Consider the following 13,671-nt stretch of genomic DNA (forward strand, 5'->3'; position numbering starts at 1 on the left):
CTGCCTGCCTGTCTGTCTGTCCTCCTGTCTGTCTGTCTGTCTGTCTGTCTGTCTGAACACTTTGCTTCAGACTCAGATGTCTCAACAGCTACTATATGGATCAGATTTTGTATTTGGTTCAGATATTGGTGAAGGAGATCCACAGGACTGTAATCTAAACATTAATCCTACTGGTATTCCCTTTATCTGGAGGAGGTCCTCTGGTGCAGCTCCTCCACACGGCCCCACTGCACTTAACGATACAGACTTCAAAGTTTGGTTGGTTTACACAGAGCAGACGTTATAAAACTACCAGAGAAATATAATCATTATCATAACTAATAGACACTAACCACCCTCTTCCACTTGTGCTCCCCAGCCGCCTCTCTCACAAGCCCCACAGCGGAGGAGGGCCCCCTGGTGCAGCTCGCCCACACGGCCCACCGGCGAGAGAAACGCTGCTCCTGCGAGAACCAGAAAGACAAGGAGTGTATATTTTTCTGCCACATCGGCATCGTCTGGGTCAACACGCCGAGGTGAGTCCGTCTGAGCGTCGTGATGAATTTGAGTTCAAGCGCGACGACAAAAAACATGCTCCAGCTGCTGCTGCAGCAGGAGCTGGAGCATGTTTTTTGGGAAGGGAGGAGAAGGGAGGAGCTCACATAAAACCAAGAGGAACTCCCGCCGGTCTGCAAGTCAGAAGGTTTCAGAGGAGGAACGTAACAATCAATCATCACACAGAACAACCTGCAGACCTTCAGTAGGGAGAAGCTACAGAACCTCCTTGTTTCCTGTATTCTGGTGACTGACGATTACAAAATAAAAGCATTTTTACTTTTTATCCTCGGGGATAATATTCTCAACGCTTTTAAATATTGAATAATTGTGACCTCCGGAGTGTCAGGAAGGTTATTATTAAGTCAATACTTTACCACAGTTTATATGAAACACATTGAGGATATAAATGACATATACAGTCAAATAATGAACAGATTAGATTCAGAATGTGAGCTTCGTTGTGAACTGACGTTTTCAAATGTATCCGTGTCTCCTGTTCGTCTGGATATTAATCAGTCTGTCAATAAATCTGAGACTGTTGAGTTTTCAAATAAACCAAGATTGCGACGGTGAAAATGCCAAACTCAAGGCTTCAGAACGTCAGTCCACAAGCCAGTGGATGACAACATGCTGACTCTGACTTCTTATGATAAACGGTGACGGACTCACACAGACTCACTGTGGATAGAACTAAAGAAACCTGCTAGTCTGTGAATGTTTGAACTCTAAATGTAGTGTTGGCCAGCACTGTAATAGATTACATGAAGGAGCTGAGGGGTGAATCCCTGCTGTGAGCTGTTCATATCTTTAAATTGGAACCAGACTCTCTTCACAATCGGTGGCAATTAACTTCATTTCAGTTCAGTGTGCACAAGCAGTGAGTGAGCAGCTGGATGTGAGGAGCTCATTTCCTAATGGAGGGTAGTTCCTGTTTGAACCCGTTTAACACGAAGCCAACAAGGAGACCACAAGGACTCTGAAATCCCTGTGGTTGGACCCTGATCTGGACCGCAACCAGTTAAGTTCTCACAGCCGGCCAGTTCACATCACAGTGTTAATTTTCATACTTTGTATTTGTCATGTGGCGGTAAACAAACACAAAAACCATGTTGTTGAAATGTAAATTGGATTTTGATGTTAATTTCTACAGTTTGATTCTCGAGCATCCAAAGTAATCCAACAACTTTAACCAACCTGTGTGGACTAACTGTGCCGCTCATGTGAGTCACATTCCAGAAGAAATGGCTTCCTTAGATGAGCTAAACACGGCTCCTGCAGCGGTGGGACCCGCTCACTTAGGCTGCTGGTCTGGTCTAAACATAGCAGTGTGGTTGAACCTAATCTCCCTGCCTTCATCATAAAGACGCTTTAAACAGCACTGGCAGAGCCCACCATCACTAACTACACCACCAAGCCCTGAAGCTTCAGGGAAGTCCTGTCCTCCTCTGCAGCCTGTCCTGCAGACTCCATTTTCTTTTATATATTAAATGATATTATTAGTGATATATTAGTGATCAGTGCAGCACGTGTTCAAAGTCTGATTTAATCCATCACAAACATAAACTACACGGGGAGCCTAGTTAATTTCATCCATCTATAGCTTCATAACTTCGTAGCTTTATAGCTCTATAGCTCTATAGCTCTATAGCTCTATAGCTATATAGCTTTATAGCTTCATAGTTTTATAGCTTTATAGCTCTATAGCTTTATAGTTTTATAGCTCTATAGGTTTATAGCTTTATAGTTTTATAGCTCTATAGCTATATACGTAGCTTCATAGCTTCATAGTTTTATAGCTTTATAGCTCTATAGCTCTATAGCTTTATAGTTTTATAGCTATATAGCTTCATAACTTTATAGCTTTATAGCTTCATAGTTGTATAGCTTTATAGCTCTATAGCTTCATAGTTTTATAGCTTTATAGTTTTATAGCTCTATAGCTATATAGCTTCATAGCTTCATAGTTTTATAGCTATATAGCTATATAGCTTCATAGCTTTATAGCTTCATAGCTTCATAGCTATATAGCTTTATAGCTTCATAGCTTTATAGTTTTATAGCTTTATAGCTTCATAGCTTTATAGCTCTATAGTTTTATAGCTTCATAGCTATATAGCTTCATAGCTTTATAGCTTTATAGCTATTTAGCTATATAGCTCTATAGCTTTATATATATATAGCTTTATAGCTCTATTTTTTATTAGCTTGTCTAAAAATGGAGTTGCAAGGTATTTCTTTTCGAGGTGGCAGCTGCTGTTCCTTCATCACCATGAACACACACTCAGTAGTTTATTCTGACTCAATCCAACATGCACTACAGAGACCAGCTGTTTTAGGAGATTACTGATGACACTATATATTTGTGTTTTTAAATATTCACATCTTCAGTAGGAACCAATGGGCTTGAAGCTGAGAGACAGACAGGAAGTGAGTCTGTCTCTCTCTCTGGAGAGCTGCAGGGATGACATGTCTTTGTACTCCAACAGGAAGTCTCTTTGACTCTTAACTTTCCAACACGGTGTCAAAGTGTAAAAACAACTGCTTGAAGCGATTGTTTGTTTGGAGCTGCTGGACTCCAATAAATCTGAGTGCAATGAGCTCTTCAGCACTTAAATCTGCTGTGTTTCAACATCAAATGTCTCTCTGTGTGTTTTAGGAGAGCTTCATGTGGTTTTTATTTAAAGCAACAGACTGTCAGCACTGGGCCGGTTCCGGTTCTGGTCTTGTTATGCGGTGTGTTAACAATAGAGAAGCACTAAACTTTACGTCCACTTCTTCGCTGCTATTGTGTGCCAGAGAAAAACAAACTGTTCAGTTCTTTCAGGGTCAATGTTATCGTTAAAATCCACTTCTCACAAAGGTTTTCATTTCATGGATTTGTTTTTGCAGATTTTCACCCTCACGAGCGTAAAAACTAAACAGTGAAACCAGCCGGAGGTTTGATTCTACGAGCGTCCAAACGGACTGAGGTCCAAACCAAAGACAACGAAGCGTCCTCCGGCATAACCTCGCTCACCTTCGACCAACTCAAACAACAGCAGATTATTTAACATCCATCACGTGGCACAAAGATTTATCAAACTGTCACGATCAGGCTTTGCCCTGTGTGTTCTGTGTTCTGTGTTCTGTTTCTTTCTGTAGCTCCTCACTCTCCTCATCAGTTCATTCAGTGCACCTGCCAGTCACACTCAGCTCATTACTCTCACCTGCTCACTCTGCCTCCTTCACTATTTAAACCCCTGCCTCACACACACACCCGCTGCCAGATCGTTGTTTGTTTCCTACCTACCTGCCCGTTTTGCTCGTCCTGTTCTCGGTTTTCCAGTCTGCCTGCCCTGCCTTGTCCTGCCGGATTTCCCCCCTCGTCTTTGTCTTGTCCCTGGATTCCGTGTTTGTTTTTGGTTCATTAAAACCCTTTTTTCACCACACCTGACTGTCTGCGTTTGAGTCCTCATCATGCCCCGTGACACAAACAGCCGATTCAGCCAGACGACACGATTACAACGTTTCTTCATCTTTTCTACAAACGTTGTTTTAACCTCAAGCTCTAATCTGAGTTTGACCCATTTATAGGAGAACCTGAACACATCGCAGGCCACACAACCGTAGAACCAAAAGTTGGCATTATGCAGAATAATATATATAATTGTGTTATAATTATTGTGTTCATCACTTTAATGTTGCAGCTCATGTTAATGACTCTATATACTTCTGGTAGTTTAATCTACAATAATACATTATCATTAAATATTAAATAGTATTTAGTTTTAATAATCTGAAACTGTAAAATAACAGCAGAAGCAGAGACTGGAGGAGGAGCTCACTGACACTCTGAAGAGATCCCAACAGAGGATGTAGCCGGTCACATGACCTACAAACGAACAACGACTTCTACAACGTGTGTTTGATTTGTGCGTAATATTTGGAAAACACACGTAAAACACTCCACATACCACTGGCATGAATAACTGCTGGTGCAGATACGAGCTGACAGAAGCTGTGCGAGATGATGGGGTCACATCTCTGAACACAGAGAGGAGAAACAGATGTGTCAGCCGCAGGAGGGAGACGACGGCCCCTTTAGTAGAGATGAATGTTTTACAGACGTGGTGCTGTTCAGCATCTTCTCCCGGTGGTCTAGTTAACCCCTCCATGAATCCAGCTCTGCACCCTCCATCACCTGCAGCCGGTCCAGATCCGACACAGCGGTCCCACCGGCTCCCCCTGATTCACTGCAGAGCACCGAAAACGTGTTTCACTAAATATCAAACTGTTTGGACGAGACTTGATTCTGCATGTTGAGGACATCAGTGTTCATGCTGGAGCCCAACGCGCCACTAATTCCACTTGGTCACACGATGACGCTCCTCTACGGTCGCAGTAAACCAGGTTAACGTACCGGGAACACATCGTATTTAGGGTTAAAATAAGTACATGAAGTAAGTAAAACGTAAACAAGGTATCATAAGTACAGAAAACATGTAACTTCTAAATAACTCAACAACAACAGACCTCGCCATCTTGTTTTTTCAGACAAAAATGTTCCAATTAACTTTGATGAAGTGAAAGTGTTAAAGTTAAAGTTAAAGTAGTGAGATGAAAACACGGACGACTCCCAGACCGGACACCAGACCGGACACCAGACCGGACACCAGACCGGACACCGCCGTGGTACCGATCACACTGACTCCTCAGGGTTCTGTCTTCCAGCCACGTGGTTCCTTATGGGTTCGGTTCCGTCCGACTGAAGCGGGAGCTCGGACGCTGCCTCTGCTCACACACACAGGACAACGAGTGTGTGAGCTTCTGCTCCCTGCAGACAGAGTGAGGACACACACACACACACACACACACACACACACACACACAGCTGTTGTTCTTTATCCCTCCTTCAATAATAACTGTTACCAGAGAGAAACAGAATCATTCACACCACATGTTTATTTACACGTGAAACAGTTTCACTGAAGAGATTCTGACTTCCCTTCAGTGGACGTCCTCAGTGTCACATGACAACCAACACGTTAGGCTAGGTTTAGGCAACTAAAGCGACAGTTAGGTTCTGGCAACTAAAGCGACAGTTAGGTTCAGGCAACTAAAGCGACAGTTAGGTTCAGGCAACTAAAGCGACAGTTAGGTTCAGGCAACTAAAGCGACAGTTAGTTAGTTTATTGTGAAACTCTTGACACTGAAACAGGAAGCTCTTCCTGTTTGAATCTCAGCTTCCTGTTTCTTTGACCAATGACTGATGATTTCTTCTCTTCTGATTCAGCTGTTGCTCAGAGGATCTTTGTCTCTCTCCGTTGAACCGCTGAACAGAGTTTTGTTCTCCATGTTCTAAACTAAAGAACGTCTATTAGTGAAGACACTTTCTCCAAAATAAAAGATTAAGACTCTTATTCTGTAAACAGGAACACAGACTGATAGAAAACATTCAAACTGTTTATCTCTTCTCGTCTCTTCTTCAGAGAGCAACATGCTGCGACGAAGAGGACAACTGACAAACAACTGAAGAGATACAGAGCTGCTTTCTGGCAAAAAAGGAGCCGACACGCACTGAAACACCAGACCTGAGCAGGGTGTGTGTGTGTGTGTGTGTGTGTGTGTGTGTGTGTGTGTGACGTAAATGTAAAGACGGTGAAGTAATAAGAGACATTTGGCTGCTGACACACAGGGAGGGAATTGAACCTGTGACCTCTCTGTTAGCAGGATGATTCGTAGCACGGCCTCGAGGAGAGCGGCTCAGACTTTAGTGTTCAACATCTTTATGTGAAATATAGATCATAGAGTAAACGTTGCATTTTTATGAATGACACTTTTAGATCTGACTTTTCATATTTGAGAGTTAGGGCCTCAGAATCTGACATGTAAAGATGAAAGTCATAATATGAGAACGAAGAATGAATTCACAAGAACAAGTTGTTAGTTATGTTAAAAAATAAAGTTGTTCATTTTCTAGAAAAAGTCGTATTATCTCTGCTGTCTCACTGTAGTAACAACTACTTTATTCTACTCATCTTTTACAAATATTTAAACTCTATTGTAAAATTACAACTTCATTTTTGAAATAACTATTTTGTAAAATTAGGACTTTATTTTGAAATATGAGATTTTCAGATTAAATTACAGCTTTGTCTTGAATTATGATTTTTTTCTGTTTATTTTCAACTTTATTCTTGAATATTACAGTTTGTTTGTAAAATGTAAGCTTTAAATATAAATATGTAAGGAAAACTTTATTTTGTAAAATTGTAACTGTTGTTGAAAAACATAATTGCAACTTCCTCTTCAAATATTCTGAATTTATTTTGTTTATATTATATATATTTATACAGTGGTCTGTATAGTCTGTTCTTAAGAATAAGCTCTTATTGTGACAAGTATAATGTGAGATGAGTGGTTTCTAGCTTTAATATTTCTCAATCAGAACACCATGATACATGAGTAATATCTTTTATTTGTGTCGTATTGATGCTTTAATTATTCTCCATCATGTCAAAGTGTCTCTGGACAGACTTTTGATAATATTATGAACATGACAAACAGATGATATGAAGTCTGATAGAAGATAAACAACAATCTACGACCTGGACTTAATGTTTTATTTGAGCGCAAGGATAGATAGTTTTAAACAACTCTAACTCCCAGGAGGCTTAGCGGTGGAGTCAAAGCCTGATGGGAGTTGTAGTTCTGTATCCTGCATCATGTCAGACTGGATGCATGAAAGTAAACGTTTACTGAACTTCCTGAAAACACCTAAAGAGTGAAATCATCTAGAACTGGAATTAACATTTAAATGAAGTAAAACAACTTTATTAGGATCATAAACACAGACGGGATCACACGGTAGACACAGATATGACCAGTTTCATCTAGAACCCAACCAGTGGGTTCTAGATAGAACCCTTTTGTATCCCACGGGTTTCATCTGGAACCCACAGAGGGGGGTTCTACTGAGAAGCCGTTCTAGCAGGAAAAATACTAAATATTTGACTAAACAGAATATGATCAGCTGACGACGTTTGGTTGGTCATCGCAGCTGTAAGCGGTTTTCTGCTCGTGGAACAGAGCTCTTGGTTTCTTTTAGTCCGTCTGTAAAATAGCTTTCTGTGAGATGTTCAGAACTCCAGCCTTTTCAAATGTTTAGCATCATATATGTTTGTATGTTGATTGTTTTATTGCCGGATATTTATTATTGTTAAAGATTTTTAAATTACTTAAGCACATTAAAAACAACCACTGAATGCCTAAATGTATACTTGTGTTCATTTTCCGACGTACCTACATCCTGTACAACATGTTTAAAGGGTACTAAAGTACTAATACCACACTGTAAAAATACTCTGTTACCGTAAATGTACTAATACCACACTAAAAATACTATGTTACTGTAAATGTACTAATTTAACACTGTAAAAATACCCTGTTACAATAAAAATGATCATACCACACAGCAAAAATACTCTGACATTTAAAGTAGTAATACCACACTTTAAAAATACTGAGACATTAAACATGCAAACTATTTGCATAATGAATGTAATGTATTTGCATAATGTGATCCAAACGGCTGCTCTTCAGCTCATTGGGTGGTCACATAGCGCCCTCTAGTGGACACGGTGATACCGGGACATCAACCGGATCGGGACTCGGTGGTGAGACTGGTTTCCACGTCACAGCTGGTTCAGGATCCACTTTGCATGAAGACAGGAAGACACGCGCAGCTCCTCCTCTCCAGTGTGTCCTCCTCACGTGAAGGTGTATGGCGCGTGACCAGTGTGTGGACCTGAGGTGAGTGGAGCAGGTGAGGACCCAGCAGAGGAACGAGGACGTGTTCGATCATCACTTCAACTCTTCATCTCTGAGGACCGTCTGAGGAGCTACAGGAGGGCATGTGCTTCTGTTGTGCAGCTGTGATGTCATATTGAGGCTGTATGAGGTACTTCTACATCCTCTGTGTATTACTACAGTAGGTGTACTGCTGTGGAGGTATTTGAATGTGAGTTGTATTTAGAGTATTGTAGCGACCCTGTACAGTGGGTTGCCTGTTCTGTGTCGGGAGCTAGTCATTGTGGGGTTAGACCGGAACCGGAAGGAGAGTTGTTGTTGTTGTTGTGTAAAACACACTGTAGAAACAGACGAATAATGTTCGCTAGAGTTGCTCGGCCATAAGAGTGACGATTGCTGTGAATAAACCTCTTGAAAGGACCCTGTCTCCAACTCGTAAGGGGAACATTACACTGGTGTCAGAAGTGACTTTGTGACGGACGTAGACGTAACGCCAAATCCGTCGTGAGCTTACCTAGCTTCGGTTGTGAGCTAGCCAGTTAGCTTGCTTTGGTCATGGATGGTGTCGGCAGGACGGAGGTGAAGAAGGAAAGGAGGGACATGGAGGAGGAGGGAGCATGCGGGTGGTCGGAGGACATAGCCAGAGTTCACGAGAGCTTCAAGTGTGGCGAGGGATCACCTGAGAGAGTCTGCAGTGAAGATGGCTAGAGACGTAGAGAGTATGGCTCCCTCATCGACGTCTCCCGCCATTTCTCCGGACAATGGAAATAACGATGGCGGCGCCCGGCGGCACCCAGTAGCAGTCTCAACGGTGAAAACACCCAAATACTCCGGTAGGTCTGACTGGGAAGCTTTCCTGGCCCAATTTGAGATATTATCCCACGCTGGGGGATGGTCCATCGAGACTAAAGCACTGCAGCTGGCTTTGTGCCTCACAGATGATGCGCTGTCCTGTCTTCTGCTGCTGAGTCCGGAGGACAGACGTAGTTATCAAGCACTGGTGGGGGCTCTGCAGAGGCGTTTTGGACAGTGTTTGCAGCCTGAGCTCCTGCGTAATGAACTCAATAATCGTTGCAGAAAACCTGGGGAGCTGCTGCGGGCATTAGCTAAAGACATTGAAAGCCTGTCGCGACGGGCTTATGTACACATGCCCCCCAAAGTACAGAGCGAGCTGGCACGGGACCAGTTCATCAGAGCAATCTTCCCCACTGAACTGCGTGTCCAGGTACAGCTGCAACACCCACAGTCTTTGCAGACAGCCTTGGAGATGGCTGTGGAGAGAGAGAATGTGTGGGGTGTAGCGGCTGGAAACTGTCAAAGAGAGGGGCCACCTGCTGTGAGGGCTGCAATGCAGAGCCCCTCAGAAGAAGAGAGACCGGCATGGTTGACTGAAGTGACTGAATTGATTAGGGCTGTGTCAGTACAGCAAACACACCGGCCACGCCCCGGGCCCAGGGTCTGCTGGGAGTGTGGTCAACCAGGGCACTTTGCCAGGGAGTGCCCCAAGTCAAGCAAGTTTCAGGGAAATGGCCCAGGGCCCGCATAGAGGAGGATATGCGGACCCCGGCCCTAACTCCAACCCTGTCTTCACAAGCCTCAACATCAGATGGAGGAGCCCAACAACACAGCCGGGGGAGCCAGGCTCCACTTCCCCCAGAAGCAGATGACAGCGCATGCTTGGAGCCTGTCGTTGCAGTGGGACGTACCGGTAAGGGCGATTCTTGTTTCGTCCCTGTCACTGTGGAAGGAGTACCCTGTTTTGCATTAGTGGACACAGGATCAACAGTAACGTTGGTGAGACCAGATATGGTCCCGGATGGGACTCTGTTCGACCCCACCTCTGTGCGATTGCGCACAGTCACCGGAGAGCTGGCACCCATGAAAGGCATATGTCTGTTGACTATATCTGTGGGGGGGATGACTGTACTGTACCGGGTGTGGATAGCTTCAGTGCAGGATCCATGTATTCTGGGTTTGGACCTGCAACGAGGCACAGTGAGGTTCAAAGGGGGGCATGCTATCACGATGACCACCATCCACACCCTTACTGTGCCTCCTCCCAGACCTCTCACACGATCCGCAAGTGCGGTAGAGACTGTATCTGGCAACCTTCCACCCATCGCCTGCCTCCCCGAGGAACCAACAAGGGGTGCCTCTCCCCCAGAGACTGTACTGTATCTGGCAACCTGCCACCCATCGCCTGCCTCCCTGAGGAACCCACCCAGGGTGCCTCTTCCCCATCTGACCCCACCATGGCCTACGCAACCCCAACCCCGCCTGGGTTGGAGGAGGATGAGGGGACTCTGGTTGTGGTAAGGGAGGTGTGGAGCAAGAACTGTGGCTGCTTACATCCTCAGCAGCAGGAACAACTGTGGCAGCTGCTGCTAGAGTTTCGAGGCAGTTTCGCCAGGAGTGAGGACGAGGTAGGGCAAACTCATCTAGTACAGCACGAGATTGACACAGGGGACGCGCGACCTATCAAGTGCCGCCCTCGCCGCCTCCCGCTGGCTCGCCAGCAGGCTTGTGATGAAGCGGTCACGAGCATGCTGCGGGCGGGGATCATCGAGACTTCTGACAGCCCCTGGGCAGCAGTAGTTGTCATGGTTCCAAAAAACATACGTGGCTGGCGACTCTGCTCTGACTACAGGCCTGTAAATGGAGTAACAAAGAAGGATTCATACCCACTGCCCCACATTGACGAGTCTCTGGACCTGGTCTCGGGGTCCTCTTGGTTCTCCTCCTTGGACCTCCGCAGTGGGTATTACCAGGTGCCACTCGCCCTGGAGGCCCGGCCCAAAACAGCTTTCTGCACCGGACGGGGACTGTGGCAGTTCAAGGTCCTTAGTTTTGGACTTTGTAATGCCCCTGCCACATTCGCGAGGTTGATGGACAAGGTGTTGGAAGGGGTCCCACGTCAGCAGTGTCTGGTTTACCTCGACGACATCCTGGTTCATGGTAACTCATTCGAGCAAGCCCTGGCATTACTGCGGGTGGTGCTGGGAAAGATCAGAGCAGCAGGCCTGAAGCTGCACCCGGATAAGTGTCACTTCATGCAGAGAGAGGTATCCTTTTTGGGACACCGGGTAGGGGGGGAAGGCAGTAAAACACACTGTAGAAACAGACGAATAATGTTCGCTAGAGTTGCTCGGCAATAAGAGTGACGGTTGCTGTGAATAAACCTCTTGAAAGGACCCTGTCTCCGACTCGTAAGTGGAACATTACAGTATTATCACCTCTCTGAACTGAAGCTGTGATCTCTACAAACACACCAGACTCCACCACTAAAACAGGGATTTGTCTTTATTTATCTAAACAACCATCGATACTTGAAACAATATAGATTTATTGTTTATGTGTCTAAAATAGTGTAGCGAGCCTGTACAGTAAGAGCTGGTAGTAGAGGGGTCAGGCTGTCACATCCCTCTCTCTGGCCAATCACGGGACGCACTGTGCACCTTAGTCAAGGTGCGTGCCTGTGATTGGGAGAGTCGGGTCACCTGTTCCGGAAACAACGAAGAAGAGAGTTGATGAAACGCTGTACGAAGACCACTGATGTTCGCTGGAGTTGCTCGACACTATTGTTGACAGTTTGTGTTAATAAACCTGTTGCAAGGACTTCACTCTGTCTCCGACTCGTAAGTGGAACATTATTAATACGTTTGGCTGCAGCCTCCATCCGCATGCACCTCGCGGGAGCGCACACAGCGGAAAGCGAAATTTAAAAGCAGACATTCAGCAGGTACGCTTTAAAAACGACATCATGTCCTCTGTGAGGTTAATTTATGAACATTTAGAGTATTACATGTTTGATCAGACATGGAACACTCTCCTGGTTAGAAGCCGGTAACTCTCGGCAGGTAATCAGGTGTTTCTCTGCTGAATGACGTCACTGCGGTCAGGTGAGCCGTCATCATCCGCGGAACGTCGGTCACGTCAGCCGTAATGCTCGTCTATTGGTGGTGCTACGGTACGGGTGCTTGGAGAGCCCAAAAAGCCCGGAAATAGAGCTATACTTGATCAATAATTTGCCCAAGTTGATATAACAAGTCAAAGACATTATTTTGTATAACATATGAAATCCAATAATAATAAAATCTGAAGTTACACTGCTGTACTAGCTTTAATTGAGATAATAGTAATACTAATTAATAATAATCTTTGATCTGTAGTAGAAACATGTCCTTCATTGGTTAGCTAGAATTGGAGTTGTGTTCATGATGACCTCATACATGTCCATGTCAAATGTAATGTAATTTTGCTGTACAGTGTTTGAGAAAATGAAAGGGAAAGTTAGCTCAAATGGCATTCATATTCATAATTTCCCCATATTTGGCAGGTTATAAAAACAAATCCAAAAGAGGTTATATTAACCTTTCACTGGATTGTTGTTCACGAGGATCCCTACTATGTCCATGTCTACTTTCATGAGATTCTGGGAAGGGAAAGTCAGCCTAAAATAACATTTTGATATTCAGAATTTCCCCATCTTTGACAGGTTATAAAAGTAAATCATTTTGCTTGCTCCCGTGAGGTGTACGCAACAACCGGAGGTGTGCAGACCTCCATGTACTGTAGGTAATAATCTGTGGTAATAATACACTGACTGTGGAGAAGTACTTCATAAAAACACGCTTCCAAACATCACAACTACCTTCTAAATGAAAGGAGCTTTAAGGATGAACCTATAACTGTGAGTGTGTACTAGTATATTGTCAGACAGGTTGGATCTAGTAGTTAGAAGTAAAGTAATAAATAACCAGACACATTCTATTGGCTCTTAGTTCAGCCCAGTGTACTAGTTCAACTAAATGTATTCTTACAGCGTCAGATCCTCACAGAGGTTATCTTGAGACACTTTCTCGACAATAAGGACGATAAGATCCATCGTCATGAGAACAACAAGGACCCAATAACTTTAAGATCAAATCCTGAATCTGATGCAGACTTTTGTTAAGAACAAATTAAAGAACAAACTGAGGAGGACATTGGCGAATGAGCTCTTTGTTCTTAAAACTATGACAAAAACACCTTATCTCTGTTCAACATATAATATATTATTAATGACACTAATAGTATGTGTAACCCTCATACAACGGCAACACGTGTCAATTTACGCTGAATACATGAAAACAGTATTTTCAAAATAAACCTCCGTCTTCACAGGAAACTACTTAGTTAGGTTTAGACAACAAAACTACTTAGTTAGGTTTAGACGACAAAACTACTTAGTTAGGTTTAGACGACAAAACTACTTAGTTAGGTTTAGACGACAAAACTACTCAGTTAGGTTTAGACGACAAAACTACTCAGTTAGGTTTAGACGACTAAACTACTCAGTTAGGTTTA

General features: G+C 43.9%; 1 protein-coding gene and 1 pseudogene across 1 annotated transcript in view; both read left to right on the forward strand.

The window, feature by feature from the left end:
* Positions 1 to 6,111, forward strand: part of LOC116401346 (endothelin-2) — a 17,710-nt gene extending 11,599 nt beyond the window's left edge. Inside the window, exons 2-4 of the mRNA XM_031879700.1 lie at positions 359 to 515; positions 5,248 to 5,361; positions 6,006 to 6,111. Of these exons, the coding sequence (XP_031735560.1) occupies positions 359 to 515; positions 5,248 to 5,361; positions 6,006 to 6,111 (377 nt within the window). The remainder of the gene's footprint in view (positions 1 to 358; positions 516 to 5,247; positions 5,362 to 6,005) is intronic.
* A 2,914-nt stretch (positions 6,112 to 9,025) lies between these two features.
* Positions 9,026 to 13,671, forward strand: part of LOC116401347 (uncharacterized) — a 9,811-nt pseudogene continuing 5,165 nt past the window's right edge.

The sequence above is a fragment of the Anarrhichthys ocellatus genome, unplaced genomic scaffold (assembly GCF_004355925.1).
Source record: "Anarrhichthys ocellatus isolate YVR2014 unplaced genomic scaffold, GSC_Weel_1.0 scaffold363, whole genome shotgun sequence".
NCBI classification, from domain to species: domain Eukaryota; kingdom Metazoa; phylum Chordata; class Actinopteri; order Perciformes; family Anarhichadidae; genus Anarrhichthys; species Anarrhichthys ocellatus.